Genomic DNA, 20720 nt, shown 5'->3' on the forward strand with positions numbered 1-20720 from the left:
AGTGTGTATGTGTGTGTGAGAGAGTGTGTGTGTATGAGTGTGTGTGTATGAGTGTGTGTGTGTATGTGAGTGCGAGTGTGTGTGTGAGTGTGTATGTGTGTGTGAGAGTGTGTGTGTGTGTGTGTATGTGAGTGCGAGTGTGTGTGTGAGTGTGTATGTGTGTGTGAGAGTGTGTGTGTGTGTGAGAGTGTGTGTGTGTGTATGTGTGTGTGAGAGTGTGTGAGTGTGTGTGTGAGTGTGTATGTGAGTGTGTATGTGTGTGTGAGAGTGTGTGTGTGTGAGTGTGTGTGTGTGTGTGTGTATGTGAGTGCGAGTGTGTGAGTGTGTATGTGAGTGTGTGTGTGTGTGTGAGTGCGAGTGTGTATGTGTGTGTGAGAGTGTGTGTGTATGTGAGTGCGAGTGTGAGTGTGTATGTGTGTGTGAGAGTGTGTGTGTATGTGAGTGCGAGTGTGTGTGTGAGTGTGTATGTGTGTGTGAGTGTGTGTGTGTGTATGTGAGTGCGAGTGTGTATGTGTGTGTGTGTATGTGAGTGCGAGTGTGTGTGTGAGTGTGTATGTGTGTGTATGAGTGTGTGTGTGTGTGTGTGAGAGTGTGTGTGTGTGTGTGTGTGTGTGTGAGAGTGTGTGTGTGAGTGTGTGTGTGTGTGTGAGGTCCCGTGTCATTAAAGTCCCGAGGTGTGTGTTAAAGGGTTAATCATCTCATCTTTACGAGCTCAAAACAGACCGTTTATATTCACGATCATATTTCTGTACAATCTCACGATTAACCGACAGATGTTACAAGTTTATCATGTTTTATTATAAAGTTCATCACAGTTTACAGCATTTATTACAGTTTACAGATAAATATTAAAACACTTTAAATTCAAATGTAACGCTTCTGAAAATAACCGATATGTCTAATAATAATAATAATAATAATAATGATGCAATATTAACATGCTGATGATCGAAGAACACAGCAACGAATGAACTTTAGTCTCGCAGTTGGATTATATCATATTAAACAGGTGATTTCTCTGGACTCGTTACACTAGACACTAATTAAAACATTAGTACAGAGAGAGAGAGAGAGAGAGAGAGACAGTTAGAGAGAGAGAGAGAGAGAGAGACAGCATTACACAGTATCAGCACATGTTCACACACACTCCAGCATGAACACATGATTTGAGAATGTTTCAATGAAACAATGTCACACGCTTGTTCACGTGTGATTACTGTAACATATAATGAACAGCACACGCTCCAGAAACACTCGTGTCTGTCCCTGAGTTCATCTCTAATAAATAAATATGGTGCAGTGTACTGATGTGTTCAGATGCACACGTATGTTGTCATGCTCCTTCATTAAACTGTTCCCTGAGCTTTAATATTAGCAGCCATTAAACACACGTTTGTTTATGGATCAATCTCACAAACACATGTCCAGATCCCATCTTTACTCCAAAATATAAAACAAGCAAAAATAAATAAATAAATAAAAATGCTTATTTTAGGACCGTTGTTATGACACAAGTTCATTTTAAAATGAAGCATTCGTTTTTTATTCCCATTATTCTCACTTCTATTACTATTACATGAGATGTAAATACCGTTTAAATAAATGTGTGTTATAATGAATGAAACAATCCTAAAGGAAACCTGTTAGTTTAGATTCATCTGAACCGTGCCCTGGACATGTGTGTGAGCTCATATGAACTGCTGTGGTTTCTGGGATTTGGAGGCAGAACTGAGGTGTTTGGGAATCTCTGGAGCATCTTTGGAGGCGTCTCCATGACATGAGCTCGATGCGCCTGCATTGACGGACACAGAAAAACAAACATTAAACAGTCTGTGGGGCTGAAGTCTCACAGTAGAACTGTAGACACGCAGATTTGAATAAAGTACAGTTAGACTCGATCTGGTCATGAACGACTCTGTGCTTTAGGTTCAATGCAATTACTCAAAACTGGTCCTGCTGGACCCGCTCCGAGCGGGATTCGACCCGCATCAGCCGGTGTGGGTGGCAGGTGCGCTAACGAGGAGGCTAAATGCTACAGCCTCTAACGTCAGTCGCTAGTGCGCCTCTTGAGGCCATATAGACAGATGGACAGATAGACAGATTGATGAGAAAGACAGATAGATAGATTGATGGGAAAGACAGATAGACAGATTGATGGGAAAGACAGATAGATAGATAGATAGATAGATAGATAGATAGATAGATAGATAGACGGGAAAGACAGAGAGACAGATAGACGGATGGACAGATAGACAGATTGATGAGAAAGACAGATAGACAGATAGATAGATGGATGGACAGATAGACAGATTGATGGGAAAGACAGATAGACAGATCGATAGATGGATGGGAAAGACAGATAGACAGACAGATAGACGGATGGACAGATAGACAGATTGATGGGAAAGACAGATAGACAGACAGATAGATGGATGGACAAATAGACAGATTGATGGGAAAGACAGATAGATAGATGGATGGACAGATAGACAGATTGATGGGAAAGACAGATAGACAGATGGATGGACAAATAGACAGATTGATGGGAAAGACAGATAGATGGATGGATGGACAAATAGACAGTTTGATGGGAAAGACAGATAGATAGATGGATGGACAGATAGACAGATTGATGGGAAAGACAGATAGACAGACAGATAGATGGATGGACAAATAGACAGATTGATGGGAAAGACAGATAGATAGATGGATGGACAGATAGACAGATTGATGGGAAAGACAGATAGACAGATGGATGGACAAATAGACAGATTGATGGGAAAGACAGATAGACAGACAGATAGATGGATGGACAAATAGACAGTTTGATGGGAAAGACAGATAGATAGATGGATGGACAGATAGACAGATTGATGGGAAAGATAGATAGACAGATAGATAGATGGATGGACAGATAGACAGATTGATGGGAAAGACAGATAGACAGATAGATAGATGGATGGACAGATAGACAGATTGATGGGAAAGACAGATAGATAGATGGATGGACAGATAGACAGATTGATGGGAAAGAGAGATAGACAGACAGATAGATGGATGGACAAATAGACAGATTGATGGGAAAGACAGATAGATAGATGGATGGACAGACAGACAGATTGATGGGAAAGACAGATAGACGGATGGACAAACAGACAGATTGATGGGAAAGATAGATAAGACAGATAGATAGATGGATGGACAAATAGACAGATTGATGGGAAAGACAGATAGACAGATAGATAGATGGATGGACAAATAGACAGATTGATGGGAAAGACAGATAGACAGATAGATAGACAGATGGACAGATGGACAGATAGACAGATTGATGGGAAAGACAGATAGATAGATAGATAGACAGATAGACAGATTGATGGGAAAGACAGATAGACAGATAGATAGACGGATGGACAGATGGATAGATAGACAGATTGATGGGAAAGACAGATAGACAGATAGATAGATAGACAGACTGATGGGAAAGACAGATAGATAGACAGATGGACAGACAGACAAATTGATGGGAAAGACAGATAGATAGACAGATAGACAGATAGATAGATGGATGGACAAATAGACAGATTGATGGGAAAGATAGATAGACAGATAGATAGATGGATGGACAGATAGACAGATTGATGGGAAAGACAGATAGATAGATAGATAGATAGACAGATGGACAGATAGACAGATTGATGGGAAAGACAGATAGACAGATAGATAGACGGATGGACAGATGGATAGATAGACAGATTGATGGGAAAGACAGATAGACAGATAGATAGATAGACAGACTGATGGGAAAGACAGATAGATAGACAGATGGACAGACAGACAAATTGATGGGAAAGACAGATAGATAGACAGATGGACAGATAGACAGATGGACAGATAGACAGATTGATGGGAAAGACAGATAGATAGATAGACAGATGGACAGATAGACAGATTGATGGGAAAGACAGATAGACAGATAGATAGACGGATGGACAGATGGATAGATAGACAGATTGATGGGAAAGACAGATAGATAGATAGATAGATAGATAGATAGATAGATAGATAGATAGATAGATAGATAGATAGATAGACAGACAGACAGACAGATTGATGGGAAAGACAGATAGACAGATAGATAGACAGATGGACAGATAGACAGATTGATGGGAAAGACAGATAGATAGATAGACAGATGGACAGATAGACAGATTGATGGGAAAGACAGATAGACAGATAGACAGATTGATGGGAAAGACAGATAGACAGATAGACAGACAGATAGACAGATTGATGGGAAAGACAGATAGACAGATAGATAGATAGATGGATGGACAGATAGACAGATTGATGGGAAAGACAGATAGACAGATAGATAGACGGATGGACAGATAGACAGATTGATGGGAAGGACAGATAGACAGATAGATAGATGGATGGACAGATAGATAGATAGATAGACAGATGGACAGACAGACAGATTGATGGAAAGGACAGATAGACAGATAGATAGACAGATAGACAGATAGATAGATAGACAGATTGATGGGAAAGACAGATAGACAGATAGATAGACAGATGGACAGATAGACAGATTGATGGGAAAGACAGATAGACAGATATAAATAGACAGACAGATGGACAGATAGACAGATTGATGGGAAAGACAGATAGACAGATATAAATAGACAGACAGATGGACAGATAGACAGATTGATGGGAAAGACAGATAGACAGATATAAATAGACAGACAGATGGACAGATAGACAGATTGATGGGAAAGACAGATAGACAGATAGATAGACAGACAGACAGACAGATGATATATGAACTATATTTGACGTGTTGTATTTGAAGGGAAATGTAATTCACTGATTTGAATGGATTATTATTGGATGAATAAGGTAAATATCATGTGACTATGCTTGACTTCACAGAGCTTGTGTCTTCAGTCTCGCGTGAACACAGTCTTTATGTCCTAACTTAAGTGAGACCTCACGCACGACCGGTGCAACCGCACCCAAAGGTTTGAGTTAGGGGTTATGTGCTCTCATATGTTATACATAATAAATACAGGTCTTACTCTGTAGATTTGATAGAGCATGCTCCAAACCCTTCATAGATTTCACCTGATTACTCCTGAATCTGGCCAAACCGAACTCCTACAGGAGGCCGAGAGAGAAAACATTCAATTAAAACCCTAACCCGCCTGACTAACATCACCACGAGTTCATCGACGGATTACCTGTATCGGTCTCGAGAGACCAAACACTCCCGATGAGATCCAGGCTTCTCTGGTGAGCCGCGTCCGGACCGGGCTTTCCCGCTCACCGTGAAACACACAGCGTTCCACGACCCGCTGATAAAACACACACACACACACACACAGACAGGCGTTAACAAACCCAACCTGCACACCGTCTGCGAGTGTTGTTCTGCAAGTGAAGCTGTTCATTCAATCATTCGATTAATCGTGATCAACTATGAAAAATGATGCGTTAATAGCGATTACATATCTTAATTGATTGACAGCACTAATTACAACACAAAGAATCTCATGGTCCAATTAGTAGGCTTAATTTTCATTGTGCGGAATATAATCAGCCGTATTGGATCAATATTAAACTCGAGTTAGTTTTACCAAATTACCTGTTTTCTTTTAGCTTTCTAAATGGTAAGGTGAGTGTAATGCCATCTTTACATGGCAAAGGTGGCACAGAAGCGGCGTCTGAAGTGGCATTTAGGTGTATTACACTTACACAGACTGTATAATGCTGCTCAGAGCAGGCATAAATTATGTAATGAGATTATTCTTTAAATGTAAATTATGAATATAGATGAATTAAATAAAAATACGATATTGTACATTAATTCAGAAATATTTGCTATATCATGACAACAACACTTTTATGTCTGCTCTGATGCTGCTCTGATGCTGCTCTGATGCTGCACTGATGCTGCTCATTACCCAGAAACGATGCAGCATCAGAAATGCCTTTAATACTCGGAGCTGAGGCGGGTCAGAGCAGGCTTAACTCTACGCCAGGAGTGTGGCCATTTACCATGAATTTAGCATGATTTATGTTCCAGGTCAGTGTCGTGAGGCTTCTGTTGCTGAGGTCGACGACAGAATCCTCTATGATGTAAACCGATCGTGTTAGGCTCCCTGGGAAGATGCGCTCCGCCCAGCGAGGAAGACGATTGGTCTTGGTGAGGAGCCGCCGGGACACGAGACAGTTATCTGACGTCACCTCACGGAAAACGACGTCCTCCGTCAGAACATGAGTGCTGAGAAATAAGAACGAAAAGAGTGAGAGAAGTTCCGATTCATTACAACTTTCAGGACCTGTAAGTACCTGTAAGGGTTTGGGTATCGTTGCCAGAACGCCGTCGAAACGAGGTCCCACGCACTCTCGATGTCCGTCTCACTGAAGAAATACTTCCCCATCACGACCCCAGCAGAACCCCACCAAAAGACCCCTGAAACACAAGAGGCCAGACAGTCGCTCTTTCAGCTTTGCCTAAAACGAACAAATAAACGACAAGTTGTTTTGTGCGGTCTTCATCAGTAGGGGTTCTTTAGAGAAAGGATATGTTTTATAAGCTATGTACCCGGTTTACCACATTATTTCACATCATTTGGGCTCTTTGCAATAAGGACGGCCCAATGGCCTGGGGCCAGTGAGAGAGATTCGGGCCAGTTGCTAGAACCGTCACTTGCCCGACTCTTGGTTTAAAAGCACATGGTGGGACGTCTGAGGTTAATATGCTGCATTTATGAATGTACATCTGTAATGCTCATACATGGGATTATATAAGGCATAAATCACATCTTGCATATTATAAATGTGATTCAGTTTGGGGGGACATTGTCTTAAAAACATAATAATTATCTTCAGACACATTTTTATAGCCAGGATGGTAAAAACATATATTTGGGACAGTGGAAATGTGAAGCACTGAAAAAATCCTTAGTGTTGAGCCCTGTTAACATCTTAAACTTTTCAGATTTACAAACATCTTATTTACATCCGAGGGGGAAATACCTCTTTTAGAGGGACTGCACATGCGCAAACCGCCAAAAGAACACGTCCTCCAGATGACGTCACCCAGACGTCTATCTGGTGTGTTTGTTTACTTCTGGAGGACGTGTTCTTTAGGCTGTTTGCGCATGTGCAGTCCCTCTAAAAGAGGTATTTCCCCTCGGATGTCAATAAGTCTTTCAGCAGATGTTATTGAGATGTTTTAGTTTCCGGATGAAACGCTCTTAAACACATCTCGCAGATGTCCGTGTGATATCTGGGATGGTTACCATGGTGATATGCTCGAGCGGAAGTGCATTAATGCAGGATCAGCTGAGATACACGTTACAAACACACAGAATGTGGATTTCACTATTTTCACAGTTTATATTGATAATAAATCATGTTAAAGCTTATAGTTTATCTGTATTAATCGGCGTTAGTAAACGCGTTCAGTCAACAATGCGAACTAATCCGTTTAACACGAATTTCACACGATAATAGATATTAAATGCATCGATGATTATTTGATATTTGTATTTATTTTTTTATCTTTAGTGTATTTTTTGTGCTCAAATGACCTGCAGATCGCGACCATCAGCTGCGAGCGCAAAGACAATACAAAGAATACAGTTTAATTACAAATACAGCCAAATATACGAGAATAAACCCTCTAAAAACACATACGCACTTATTTAAACTCACTGTAATCCTGCAGCTCTGCCGACACATCAAACACTTCCGCGACATTTCCGCCTTCCGTGTGTGACTTCCGGTTTCAGTCTGAACTGAGAATCGATAATAATGGAATAAATATCAACATTAATTATTATATGTATTACAATCCTTACAAGGACAAACATTTCCGCGTCAGAAAACTGCCATAATAATACTATATATTAATATTATTTTCCTCTTTGTATTAGTTAATTTTCTAAGCAAGATCAGTCCTGATCATAACTAACAAATATTCATTTATTTTCAGGATTTTAACCCTTTAAATGCCCGTTTGTTTACATAATGCCACGGTTGTTTTTTATGTAAAACAATCACACAAAAAATGAATTATTTTCCATATGCTAAATGCTAAAGGGAATTTTTTGCTTTTGGATGCTCACAGTCTGGGATATGTCAGTGATTAGCAACAACATTGTTGTAAATTTTGATGCATTATTGTTTTTTGTGCAGTGTCAGATTAAAACAAACAAACAAACAAAAAAACTATGTCATGAACTTAGAGGACAAAAATGTCCGTGTCAAAACACTGCCGTAAAAACATTTTATATTAATATTGTTTTCCATTAGTTAGATTTGTTTCCTGATCCGGAAATATTGATCATATTTCTTTTTTCCCCTTAGCCCAGCATTTACTTATTATTATTATTATTATTATTTTATTTTTGGAAATGCAATTGCGTGATTTGGCCACAAGACAGCTCCGTTGTGCACTTTATTATATAAATATCCCATTATAGGAACAGTTTCTGACAGGAAACATGCCTCTCCTGCTATAATGGGGGTGTTTTAAGACAAAGATAAACCCAGATAACAATTTTAGGTTCTAAAAACGTTTCCCAAACGTTGTTTAAAATGTTACTAAAACGTTAAAATGTCCAGTTTTCTTGTCACGATTATAACGTTATTTAAAGGTTAAAAAAAGTTTCTTACAACATTCTCCTAACTTTAATTTCACCCAAAATATAAAGTTCTTTGAGTATTTATTTTTAACATTCCATGAACGTTAAATTGTCGTTAGTGTTGTGATTTAATGAAGTAAAGGGTATGCAGGAGCCGAATGTAATGATTGTTCAAACCACTAGATGGCAGTGTGCACCAGTGGTGTGGTCAGCTGTTTAACTTCCTGTGGGCTGGATCAGGACACAGGTGGCGGGAACATATGGTTCTATATATCTTTCATTAAATGGACAAAGCAGTTGAAATGGATATCGATGTGTAAATGTCTTCTTATTGTGACTTGAACATTATTATAGGTAACAAATACAAGTTTTAAAAACAGTTTGCTAACGTTATTTTCCCTCACAATATATTTCTTGGAAAGTTTCTTTGTAACAAGGCCCAAGGCCAATCCTGGTTAAAGTCCTCAGCCTTCAGGATAAACAACTAATTTTACGTCTTTCACGTGAGAAGAAGGAACTAAAGTATAAAGGCAACCGCGTCCACATTTCCCTGATTTCAGCGCTGGCGTTGTTCATAAACGTCGGCAGTTTGATGACGTCAAGAAAAAGCTCCGCGAGCTGAAGTTTGAATATTCTCTTCTATATCCTGCCATACTGAGGATCAGCAAAGTAGTCCTGTTCAAACGTCCTGGAGATGCGGAGTCTTTCCTTTGGGATCTTGAGGCTCACTCCCAGAATGACTGATTTCAATCGTCTCATTGAACTTGAGGTATATGACTAACTGAGTGCATCTTGATGCTGATGTTATTTTGTGGCATGAAAGGCAATACATTTATTGAAGTGAGCTACCTGTCTCTCCGGCCGATTAGCCTAATTTTGGCCGTTTCCGTTTTTTAAACATTTTAAATTTTATGTATATTTATTTTTATATTTATCTCATTTGTTTATATTGTAACGATATCGGCCAATACATTATTTTATTTTATACCTTTTTAATGGCTGGGATTCAGCTTGACTTAAATGTTTAATTTTGTATGTTTTTATTTTATTTTTTTCTTTCACTTCATGTAATTCTATTGAGAAACTTTTGTTATGTTTTGGCCTAGCAGTTTGTGATTGTGTGTGTTCGCGTGTGTGCCTGCGCGCGCGTGCGTGTGTGTGCGTGTGTGCGCGCGTGTGCGCGTGTGCGCGTGTGTGCGTGTGTGTGTGTGTGTGTGTGTGTGTGTGTGCTGCTCTCTATCACTTTTGCTCTCTCCCCCCAACCCCGAACTCTTCAATCCTTTTTTCTATGTCCCTGAATAGTCAACATGGGTAAAGGCTTATTTGTCATTCATCTGAACATTAGGCGCTTGCCACACAAAATTGATATCTTAAGGCCCTGGTTGGTCTATAATAAACCAAGTGTTATAACACTGTCTGAGACCTGGTTGAATAATAACACATCAGATGAGGAAATTAAACTGGATGGTTATGTCTTGTAGAGAGCTGATAGGGCTACTCGTGGAGGAGGGGTAGCCACTTATGTCTCCTCAAATGTATTATCTGAGTTTATAGCCCCTAAGGAAAACCCTGTATACTTTGTCTTTTTGTTAAAATTAGTTTTATCACACAATCACGTAAATAAACAGCTGATTATAGGGAACATCTACAGACCTCCAAACTCTCCTACAGAGTCAATACACTGCATTGGCACTACTGTAAAATCTGTGGGTAGCTCAAACGAGATGATTATCCTTGGTGATTTTAACATTAATTGGTTAGATCGTTCATCTCTAAATGATAGAAATTATTTTGAAAGCTTAAATCTGACTCAACTAATTAGAGAACCTAGGGTTGACCACAGATCCAAATCTTTGTTGGACTGGATTTTGGTCACCCACTCTAACAGAATTATTGAATCCGGTGTTTTACCCGATTGCTTTAGTGATCATTCCATGGTTTTCTGTGTATGGAAAATTAGATTACCTCGCCTACCACCCAAGGTGATTAGGGTAAGGCAGAGTAAATATTTTAACACTGAGCTTTTTATCCAAGATCTATTAGATATAAATTGGAACCGGTTTAATCTTATTCCTTCTGTTGAAGATGCTTGGGATGTTTTCTATACTGAAGTGCTTAAAGTATTGATAAACATGCCCCTTGGATATCAGTCAAGGTTAAGGGTCGACATTTACCATGGATTGATGCTGATTTAATTCATCTTTTTAAACAAAGAGATAAGGCATGGGAAAAGTACCGCCTGTCAAAGGACCCATCAGACGGGCTGTATATAAACAATTAAGAAATAAGTGTACGACTAAAACAAGAAATGCTAAATCGAATTATTCGAAGTTTTGGAAAAGTCTTAATTCTTTATTTAAAAATTCTACTAAAAGCATTGCTACCAAAATCAAAGTCAATAATGAGGTTATCAGTGATCCTTCTGCGGTTGCCAATGCTTTCAACCAACACTTTTCCTCCATTTGTAGTTCACAATTTTCTAATTTCTGCTACTCTAGTCCAGCAGATGAGCTTAACAGTTCCTTTTCATTTGCTGGTAACGGTACTGATCCCGATGGCCTGGAGATTAAGTTTATTAAGCTTGCATCTCATGTACTGGCATTTCCTTTATCAGATTTATTTAATTTATCATTATCCACCTGAGATTCTGAATTTGGGGTTTTCATAAGCTGTAAGCCATAATCATCAAAATTATATCAAATAAAGGCTTGAAATATCTTACTTTGCTTGTAATGAGTCTATATAATATATTAGTTTCACCTTTTAAGTTGAATTACTGAAATTAATGAACTTTTGCACGATATTCTAATTTTTCGAGTTTCACCTGTATATGTAGATTTGTGCTGAGATGTCCTTTTACTACTCACCACTGTGTAATGTATGACTCACTGAACTTATCACCAAAAGCCAGAAGACAGTATCACTGGTATCAGGTCATTTTCAAATGTGTGTATTATAATTATCCTTCTTATTTGAAGGAATATTTACTTCCATATCGACCCAGCTATAGATTGAGACACACTGAATATCTCTCCTTCACTGTACCAAACATTTTCAAAGAGAGTGGTAGACGTGCTTTTAAATCCGAAGCCCCCTCAGACAGGAAAAGCCTGCCCGGGTCTCTAAGATCTGTCACATCATTGTGTTCCTTCAAAATATCTCTCTTTACTTACTTGCAAGCAAACTGTTGCTGCAAATGTTTTCCTCATGTGTGACTGGACTTTGTTTTTTATACCCCTTATATCTGGATACTTATTTTATTATTTTTTTAATGTATTTTTTATTTATGTGTACATATGCGAGTATGGGTGTAGGTGTGCGTATATATTATGTATGTATGTATGTATAGACATGTGTATGTAAGGGCTAAATGTTGTCATGCATCTTAATACTGCAATATGTTTTATATATGGATTTGTTTCCAATAAGGAGTTGGTGGGCTGGGCGAGTGTGAGTGAATGTATATGTATTAGGGCTGTCAAACGATTAATTTTTTTAATCGCAATTAATCGCAGAAGCTTCATAGTTAACTGTGATTAATCGCGGTTTGAATTGCACGTGTAAAATTCTGTTATTTTGCATATCAAGGCAGTTCTAAGCCCATAATGTAGTATATCTTACCAGAGTTTTCATTGGGAATCAAAAGAACACATACAGTTTCCTTTTTGACCTTTTTTTATTAAAAAAAAAAGTGCAATGTAGACCAACTTCCAAATATTAGGAGGAATAAAGTAACGCAGTGCTTACTTTGAGAGATTACATTTATCAGGACACTCTCTTAAGCTACTTCAAAAATAAACAATAACATCATTAGCAAAACAATTCCTAGCTGGAAATAACAGCAATCAAGTGATATATAACACTGGTAGGAAATTTCTAACTCGCTTATGACAAACAGAACAGTCTAAAACATTGATGGCCACAGCGGGATATTTGTAACATTTTCTAGTTTTAAATGAAGAATGTCATCCTTGTAATTAACCTGTGCTGCACATGGATGAAAAAAAAGTCCAAATGACAGTAAGATGAAATGAAAAATATTGCATGATTGGACATGAGATTCAGAACTATCTGAGTTCTAAGTTGTCTCTCCTATTTAATTTCTTTAACCCAATTGCTAATACACACCAGTCTGTTGACATTAGCAGTGGACAGTGCTGCTCTCTTTTTTTGCAAGATGTGACCAGAGAGTGAGAACAGTCTTTCACACGGTACCGTTGTTGCAGGTGTAGCCAGATATGTTTGTGCTAGAGGTGCCAAGGTTGGGTAGGCCCTTGCGTGTCCAGACCACCATTCCAATGGACAGTCATCGATGGAGATGCTGGGCTCACCTCTGTACCGATCCACAGACGTGTCAGATACGGGCACTGTCGGTGCCAATTGTTGTCACCTTCCCCACAATTTCCCACTGCTCTGCAACTTCAGAAAATTGTTCGGCACATGTTTCTGCAAAGTGCCGTTCTTCTGAGTGTTTAACCGTTAAAGCAAACGAATGCAACTTCCAGTCAGCGTCTATATGGTGTGCAGTAACTCCAAGATAATTCTGGTTTCTTACTGACGTCCAATGATCCCCGGTTAATGCCACAGCATTTGCATTTCGCAGGAGATTGATTTTAGATTGTTTCTCAGCTTCATAAAGCTCCTCTATGCGAGCAACAATTGTTCCCCGCGATGGTAACGTGTAAGCCGGTTCAGAACTTGCCAACCTGATTACATCCCTGAGACCCGAATCTTCAACAATGTTGACTGGTCTGCAATCAGTTGCCACCCATCTGGCGATCGCTGTGGTTAACTTATTTTCATCCAAGGGTCTGCTGCGACGCCCGCACTCAGGAATAGTTCTTTGGCGAGGCTGCGGCTTGCTTGGCGGGGAGGCGTCAGGTGAAACACCGGGGTGTTTCGCCTGGAGGTGGTAACTTAGACTTGACATGCTCCGATGGTAGCTGAACTCCTTGAAACAAATGCTGCATTGTACCTTAGTGTTGTCAATGAAACCGTCTGATTTTTTTTTAAAGTTAAACAGGCTGTTTAAAAATCCGGTCGTACTTTTTCTATCCATCACCTTTTACCGCTTCACAAACCAAAGGGGCTGACTACGGGCTAGTCAAAGGGACAAAAAGGCGTTCCTTGAAATGCGATTAAAAAAAAGAATGTGTTATGGATTGTTTTTAACTAATCGCGATTAATGCATTAACGCTGACAGCCCTAATATGTATTGTATTATCTTTGTCTCGAGGACCCCCTTGAAAACCAGATGTTTCATCTCAAGGGGTTATCCTCAACAATAAAAATTCAAAATTCAATCTAATATTCCAAGTACATGAAAATGTCCAGTCGTCCTGGATAACATCCCCTACAAACTGTATTCTTTCTCATAATAAAGATATCATGTCAAATTATGACACATTTATTAAAGCTTTTCACAACAGATTTGAAATGTTCAAATCATTTTCAAAAAACTGGTTTAATGGTATAAAAAACAAGGACAACAAATATACATTAAAATGTCCATGCAATATTATGAAGCCTCAAATGAAATGTGTGTATTTTGTAACGGTATATAAGTGTGTGTACACATTACACACTGGTGAACAGACTGCCTCAAGTTATTATTTTTAATTGTTATTATGACAATATCCTAAAACATTCACTTTCGCTATTTCATGCAACTGAACTTATTTTATAATATTTGCTCTAAAGCTGAAGTGTCATTTCCCAGCAAGGAACATCCATGTATTTTATACGAACTTCAGAAGAGCCAACGAAGCACATTGGCCTGAATGTGTGCCTAAAACTAATACTTGCGAGTATGACGAGTAATCGTCAAACTGATAATTGCGAGTATGAGTGGCCACTGAATGGTCCGTCCAGCGTGCGACCTCCCTCTTGTTTCAGCCTTTGTTTGTATTTAGGCATGAGGAAGATGGCAACATGGTCCAATTTCCCAAACGGTGGTAGAGACTGTGCTTAATAGCCTCCTTTAAATGGGGTGTAGCAATGATCAAGAGTCCTGTTTGCTCTAGTAGGGCAGGTAATGTGTTGGTGGATGTTTGACACTACACATTTTAGGTTGGTGCTGTTAATGTCCCCTACCACAGTGAGCACAGCATCCCGGTGAGGAGTTTGATGCACAACAAGTGCCTCATATAGTTCACATGAGGCAGTGTCCGTGTCCATCTGAGGTGGTATATAAACAGCACTTACTATGATTGAGGTGAATTCTCGAGGAAGGTAGAAATGATGAAATTTGATGGTCAGAAGCTCCAGGTTGGGTGTGCAGGAATGTGTGAACACAGAATAGGAACAATGCTCGTGCTGTCGCTCCAGTGACTGAACATTGGCTAGCAGAATACTAGGCACGGGAGCGCAGCCAGCGCAAGTCCTCAGCCTGTTTTTCCGGCTCGTTTCCCTAGGGGCTGCCGCTACGGGTCGTGTCCTTTGTTCTTCCTTAGAATCTTGCCTGGCCAGCATGGGTCCGGTGATAAAATTGGTATGTTGTACCCATCAAGTAGTCAATAAAATACGACCTCAACAGCACAGCGGATGCACTGTTGCGGCAGGTCAAGCTCGGGGGAGAGTGGAGTCTCCACCAAATTGACGGTCCTGCGACCTCATCCCAGAACTCGACTGGGGCACACGAGCGTGCTGGGGAATTGGAGGTCCACGGGGGGTTTCCTGGCGGAGAAGCTCCTATTGAGATCCCCAAATCGCCCCGTGCTAACACAGACTCTGCCTTATACCCGTAGGTAGAAGGACCGAGGCGGGATGCCGTTGGGGTGGCTTTCCCTCTGACGAAAGAAGAAAGCAATGTTGCCATGGTCATGTTCTCGCAATGAGGATATGAACCATGGTAAATGAACTGCACTTATATACCGCCTACTTAACCTTAACGGTATTCAAATCGCTTTACACTGCGTCTCATTCACACACACACATTTATACACCAATGACAGCAGAGCTGCATATAAGGCGTTAGTCTGCCTTTGGGAGCAACTTGGGGTTCAGTGTCTTGCCCAAGGACACTTTGGCATGTGGAGTCGTGATCTCAAAAGTTCTTAATAAAGTGATCTCAAAGTTGAATTTGTTTTCTTACTGAACATTTTATTTGGCAGTTTGTATGCATCTTATACTTTGAAGGTAATTTAAACTTTTAATACAGACACACACAACAATGAATTATGATCTGTTCCATATTCATGAACATGTGGGTGGAGCTATGACATCACTGCAGGTGAGTGAAAGATTTCAGGGAAAGTATATTAAACTGATGAACCACTGAAGTCAAACAAGAATCAGAGACTTTAGAGATCACAGCTGATATTCACTCACAGGTAAGTGATGGAAATATAAGAACTAGTTTACTGCCCTGAAATAGAATTACAATGTCATTAAATATCTGTCATGTTATTGGCTGTAAAGTAGAGTTTGATGTGTGCTGTCGTGATATAAAACACACACACAAAACCACCTGGCAGGTGTTTATTAATGAGGCAAGTACATTTTATGAAGAAAAATAAATCCTAATTTTTGCTATTTAGTCTTGAAAGAGTCTTTCATGATGATGTTAAAGTGTTGTTGTAAAGATCTGTTTCTATGTTCTGCGGCTCCTGGAGATCTTTTATTTCAGTTCTCCAACAGTAGTTTAGATTCTGTAAAATGATTGTGATGTATTCACACTATCAGTGTCTGCATGAGATAAAACATCTCCATATAACCATTATAATGTGAATTTTGATGATATGACCTTGAATTGACTTGATTTGAAGAGGAAATGCAAAACTTATCCAACAAGTGATTCAGACCGGTTTGCAAGACTGAATGTTAAGAATGTACTTCCTGAAGTCCCTGACTGCCTGTGGTTGAGTTACAATAGAACAGGATTGAAAACAAACAGGGTGTAACTTATTGAGTAATAGTACTTAGTTACTTTACTAAGGATTACTTCCAGAAGAAGTTCTGAAATTTGGACAAATAATTCTTCTTCTCTCAAGCATTGTAACGAAGCTGAAGGAAAATGACGTCCTGAATATTCTGGCAATGCTGATTGGTTAATCACAAGAATGTGTGCAGTCCTTCACTAGGGATTGCTATGCTGGTGCATGAAGGATAAATAGTCATTGTCTTGCTTTAAAAGCACTCCAAAAATGGTTTATATGCTGCTTGCAAAAAGTTTTATTTTGTCAGAAAACACGGCTTCTTTTGAATGACGATTAATGGAGAAAGATGCTTAATAAAATAGTAGTTACAGCATTTATTAATAGGGGCTAATTCATCATGATAACAGTGAGATGAGTACCTTATTAGTATTATTAAAATGGTTCAATCCAGAAATATAAATGATATATTGTTGAGGTCAAACGATATTGGATTTAGCAGACACCAAGAAGGTGATGGAAGAAAGCTGATAACAATGAATCAACTGATAGTTTCATGAATCAATATTTTGAATGTATTTAGAGTTGACCGTTAGCCGGTACGTCCAATATTTAGGCCAAAATCTTGGCAATTATTGTCCCATATTTTAGCTGCATTACATTTGACCTCTAATATCGATCGGCCTCTAATACATCATCAATGTGTGTCTTTTCAGTCATGTCGTCCTCCAGTAGTGCACTAAATGAGGAGCTAAAGTGTTCAATCTGTCTGGATGTGTTCACTAATCCAGTCAGCACTCCATGTGGACACAACTTCTGCCAAACCTGCCTGAATGAATGCTGGAAAAACACTCAGAAGTGCAGCTGTCCAATCTGTAAAGAAACATTCAGTAAAAGACCTGATCTGAAGATTAATACAACACTCAGAGAGGTCGTGCAACACTTTGAGAAGAAGTTTAATCTGGGTAATTTTGAAGTTCTCTGTGACTTATGTGATGAAAGAAAGCAGAAAAATGTTGTCTTGTCTGATGTGTCAAAGCTCTTACTGTGAAACTCACTTGTGTTTGTTCTGCACTGAAGGAGACCACAAGACTCACAACACTGTTCCTATAGAGGACGAGACTGCAAAGAAGGCAAGAGTTACTAATATTCAATCAATACTTACATTTACATTTATGCATTTGGCAGACGCTTTTATCCAAAGCGACTTACAGGGACAATCCCCCCAGAACAACCTGGAGTTAAGTGCCTTGCTCAAGGACACAATGGTGGTGGTCGTGGGGTTAGAACCTGTGACCTTCTGATTAACAGCCCTGTGCTTTAGCCACTACGCCACCACCACTCCATAATACTTATTTTCAAGATGGAAAAGCCATTGAGTGATGAAATGTGTCTGTGTTGTTCTCTGTCTGTAGAATCAGCTGGTAAAGACACAGACAGACGTGCAGCAGATGATCCAGAACAGAATGAAGAAGATTCAAGACATCCAACGATCTGTAGAGATGAGAAAGGTCAGTCAAATTTAGATTCAATCTTCTTTATAAATAAAGGTGCTGAATTAAATACATTTAAACTGACTTGATCTGATCAGAGAAACACAGAAGAAGAGAAATCACACAGTGTTGAGGAGTTCACTGATCTGATCCGCTCCATTGAGAGATGTCAGACTGAAGTTGTTGAGATGTTGGAGGAGAAGCAGAAAGCAGCAGAGAAACAGGCTGAAGATCTCATTAAAGAGCTGGAGCAGGAGATCACTGAGCTAAAGAGGAGAAACTGTGAGCTGGAGCAGATCTCACACACTGAAGATCATCTTCATCTCCTACAGGTCAGTGTCCATCTCTCTCATCAATGAGAATGATTAGAAAACACTCCTCATGCTGATGGATTTCTCCTCTGTCCTGCTGTAGATTGACCCGTCCCTGTACAGCCCTAAAAACAGTAAGAACTGGACTGAGATCAGTATTGACACTCATGTGGACACTCTGAATACAGCTCTGACTCGACTCAAAGACACTCTAGATCAAAGACTTGGTCAAGCTGGTAAGTGTATAGTAGTCGTGATTATTAAATAACCGTCTGATCAGGTATTTGAGACAACCGCAATTATTGGGCATTCAAACACCAATCACATTTTAATGACCAAATAAAGGAATTTAAGTGAATATAAGCAATATAAATGCCATGAACGTTTGTGTGTCATTCAGTTGAACTGTGAGTCCAAGCTTCACTGAGTCGCACTGCGGACATAAACAAGCTCCTTGTGTGTTAAATTTGAGTGCTGAGTGAAAAACATTACAGTCTGACAATTACTCGTCATACAATTATTAGTCTGACAATTAATCGTCATAATCACAATTATTAGTTTACAATTAATCATCTGTCAAATGTAATAATGGTGACAGTCCAAGTGTATAGCAGACATAATATACAGATTTACATGTGTCAGTAACTGTCTTGAGACGAGTTAAAATGACTGTGTTAATCAACACCGACATGCTGTCCATCGAGTTTCAGAAGCTTTTATCCAGTAATATTCCTATAAACAATTGCTGATGTTTTCTTGTGATTTGACAGTATTGAGGAGGATGCAGCAGTATGCAGGTACAGTGTGTGATCTTCACTGTTCTCTCATATACACTTACAATACTTTACATTTATATACTGACAGCTGACTTACTGCACTACACTTTCATTATACTCTGATTCAATATTACATCAATCAAAATGTTTGTATTCTGAAGTGATTGATATTCTCTGATCTCTCTCAGTGGATGTGACTCTGGATCCTGATACAGCTCATCCTAAACTCATCCTGTCTGATGATGGAAAACAAGTGACATGTGGAGACATAAGAAAAAAGCTCCCAGATAAACCAGAGAGATTTGATCACTGTGTAAATGTCCTGGGAAAGAAGGGATTCAGTTCAGGCAGATTTTATTTTGAGGTGCAGGTGAAGGGAAAGACTGAGTGGGATTTAGGAGTGGCCAGAGAATCCATTAACAGGAAGGGACAGATCACAGTGACTCCAGTGAATGGATTCTGGACTGTGGGTTTGAGGAATGAGAATGAATATAAAGCCCGTGCTGGTCCTCGTGTCTCTCTGTGTGTGAGAATGAAGCCACAGAAGGTTGGTGTGTTTGTGGATTATGAGGAGGGTCTGGTCTCCTTTTATGATGTGGAGTCCAGCTCTCATATCTACTCTTTCACTGGTCAGTCTTTCACTCAAACACTCTTTCCATTCTTCGGCCCAAGTCTTAATTATAATGGTAAAAACTCAACTCCACTGATCATCACAGCTGTCAGTTACAATTAATGAATTTACACCCCATTAATATAAATAAACAACATGAACATTAGATTTGTACATTTCTTAAAAGAAAATATGAGGTATGGTTGCTAGGGAGATCGGTGTACTTTATTTTGAGCACAATATCACTGACTCTGTGCACTTGAGCCGGGAAACATGAGAACAAACTTCTCCATCAATGAAACTGTCTCCAGCTTTTCCACATCACTGAGAGAAAATAAACTTCTCACACACTAAAAACAGTGTTTATCATATAAAACAGAGCATCACGTAGATTTATGGGGGTTTTTGTGACAGATTTTAAGTCTATGAAAACAGCTCACCTCAGAATGAAACAGTATAAAAATAAAATTGATCATCTTAAGCAAAAACAATCTTTCTGACTCTCTGCATTTCTTATTCCTCTATATGCAACAAAACGTCATGGTTACTGTTGTAACCTCCTTTCCCTGATGGAGGGAAAGAGACATTGTGTCGATTGTGGTGACAAGGGGTCTTTCTTGAGAGCCTTGCATATCTCTGAATTTGAGAAAAGGCCAATGTAAAATTGGCAGAAAGAATTTGCATGTCCCGCCCCCGGACATACGGGTATAAAGGAGCAGACATGCATCTGTCAGTCATTCAGGTTTTTGCACTGAGGAGCCGAGAATAAGGTTACGGCGCATTACAGTGGTGTGGATAGTGCCATTGCAAGGGGACACAACGTCTCGTTCCCTCCATCAGGGAATGGAGGTTACAACAGTAACCATGACGTTCCCCTTCTGTCACTCACTCCACGTTGTGTCGATTGTAGTGACACGAAGGGTCCCTATTTAAAAACTCCATGCACTAAACCATGTTACGTGAACTGCTGAGACAGGTGCAAGCAGGCTGTTGCGT

At 39.5% G+C, this 20720-nt stretch overlaps 2 protein-coding genes across 5 annotated transcripts; one reads left to right on the forward strand and one right to left on the reverse strand.

Annotated features, from left to right (window-relative positions):
• Window positions 1-675: 675 nt before the first annotated feature.
• On the reverse strand, window positions 676-7772 carry prelid1b (PRELI domain containing 1b). Of its 3 annotated transcripts, none has more exons than XM_052100193.1 (6): window positions 7729-7772; window positions 6358-6481; window positions 6064-6289; window positions 5247-5360; window positions 5131-5163; window positions 676-1792 (listed from the first exon to the last, which is right to left on the reverse strand). In XM_052100193.1, the coding sequence occupies exons 2-6, from the start codon at window positions 6447-6449 to the stop codon at window positions 1655-1657; spliced, it is 603 nt and encodes a 200-aa protein (XP_051956153.1). In that variant the 5' UTR covers window positions 6450-6481; window positions 7729-7772; the 3' UTR covers window positions 676-1654. The 3 variants fall into 3 exon arrangements, with proteins under 3 accessions (XP_051956153.1, XP_051956151.1, XP_051956152.1); XM_052100191.1 differs by having other exon boundaries at window positions 678-1792; window positions 5085-5163; XM_052100192.1 differs by having other exon boundaries at window positions 679-1792; window positions 5085-5163; window positions 7715-7767.
• Window positions 7773-9206: 1434 nt separating this feature from the next.
• LOC127625102 (zinc-binding protein A33-like) lies at window positions 9207-20251 on the forward strand. 2 transcript variants are annotated; one of them, XM_052100182.1, is made up of 8 exons: window positions 9207-9429; window positions 17251-17499; window positions 17615-17667; window positions 17950-18045; window positions 18126-18359; window positions 18442-18574; window positions 19109-19135; window positions 19303-20251. In XM_052100182.1, the coding sequence occupies exons 2-8, from the start codon at window positions 17253-17255 to the stop codon at window positions 19845-19847; spliced, it is 1335 nt and encodes a 444-aa protein (XP_051956142.1). In that variant the 5' UTR covers window positions 9207-9429; window positions 17251-17252; the 3' UTR covers window positions 19848-20251. The 2 variants fall into 2 exon arrangements, with proteins under 2 accessions (XP_051956142.1, XP_051956143.1); XM_052100183.1 differs by lacking the exon at window positions 9207-9429 and adding an exon at window positions 15936-15991 and having other exon boundaries at window positions 19303-20250.
• Window positions 20252-20720: the final 469 nt, after the last annotated feature.

Source organism: Xyrauchen texanus, chromosome 31 (genome assembly GCF_025860055.1).
Source record: "Xyrauchen texanus isolate HMW12.3.18 chromosome 31, RBS_HiC_50CHRs, whole genome shotgun sequence".
Lineage (NCBI taxonomy): Eukaryota > Metazoa > Chordata > Actinopteri > Cypriniformes > Catostomidae > Xyrauchen > Xyrauchen texanus.

Excerpts from the sequence above, each read along its gene's own strand:
- prelid1b (XM_052100191.1), bottom strand. The coding sequence starts at position 6,449 with ATGGGGAAGTATTTCTTCAGTGAGACGGACATCGAGAGTGCGTGGGAC. Across the intron at positions 5,361-6,063 it reads TAAATCATGCTAAATTCATG|CGGGTCGTGGAACGCTGTGT; the intron begins GTAAATGGCCAC and ends GTGTTTTATCAG. Across the intron at positions 5,164-5,246 it reads GTCTCTCGAGACCGATACAG|GAGTTCGGTTTGGCCAGATT; the intron begins GTAATCCGTCGA and ends GGCCTCCTGTAG.
- LOC127625102 (XM_052100182.1), top strand. The coding sequence starts at position 17,253 with ATGTCGTCCTCCAGTAGTGCACTAAATGAGGAGCTAAAGTGTTCAATC. Across the intron at positions 17,668-17,949 it reads AGGACGAGACTGCAAAGAAG|AATCAGCTGGTAAAGACACA; the intron begins GCAAGAGTTACT and ends CTCTGTCTGTAG. Across the intron at positions 19,136-19,302 it reads GAGGATGCAGCAGTATGCAG|TGGATGTGACTCTGGATCCT; the intron begins GTACAGTGTGTG and ends GATCTCTCTCAG.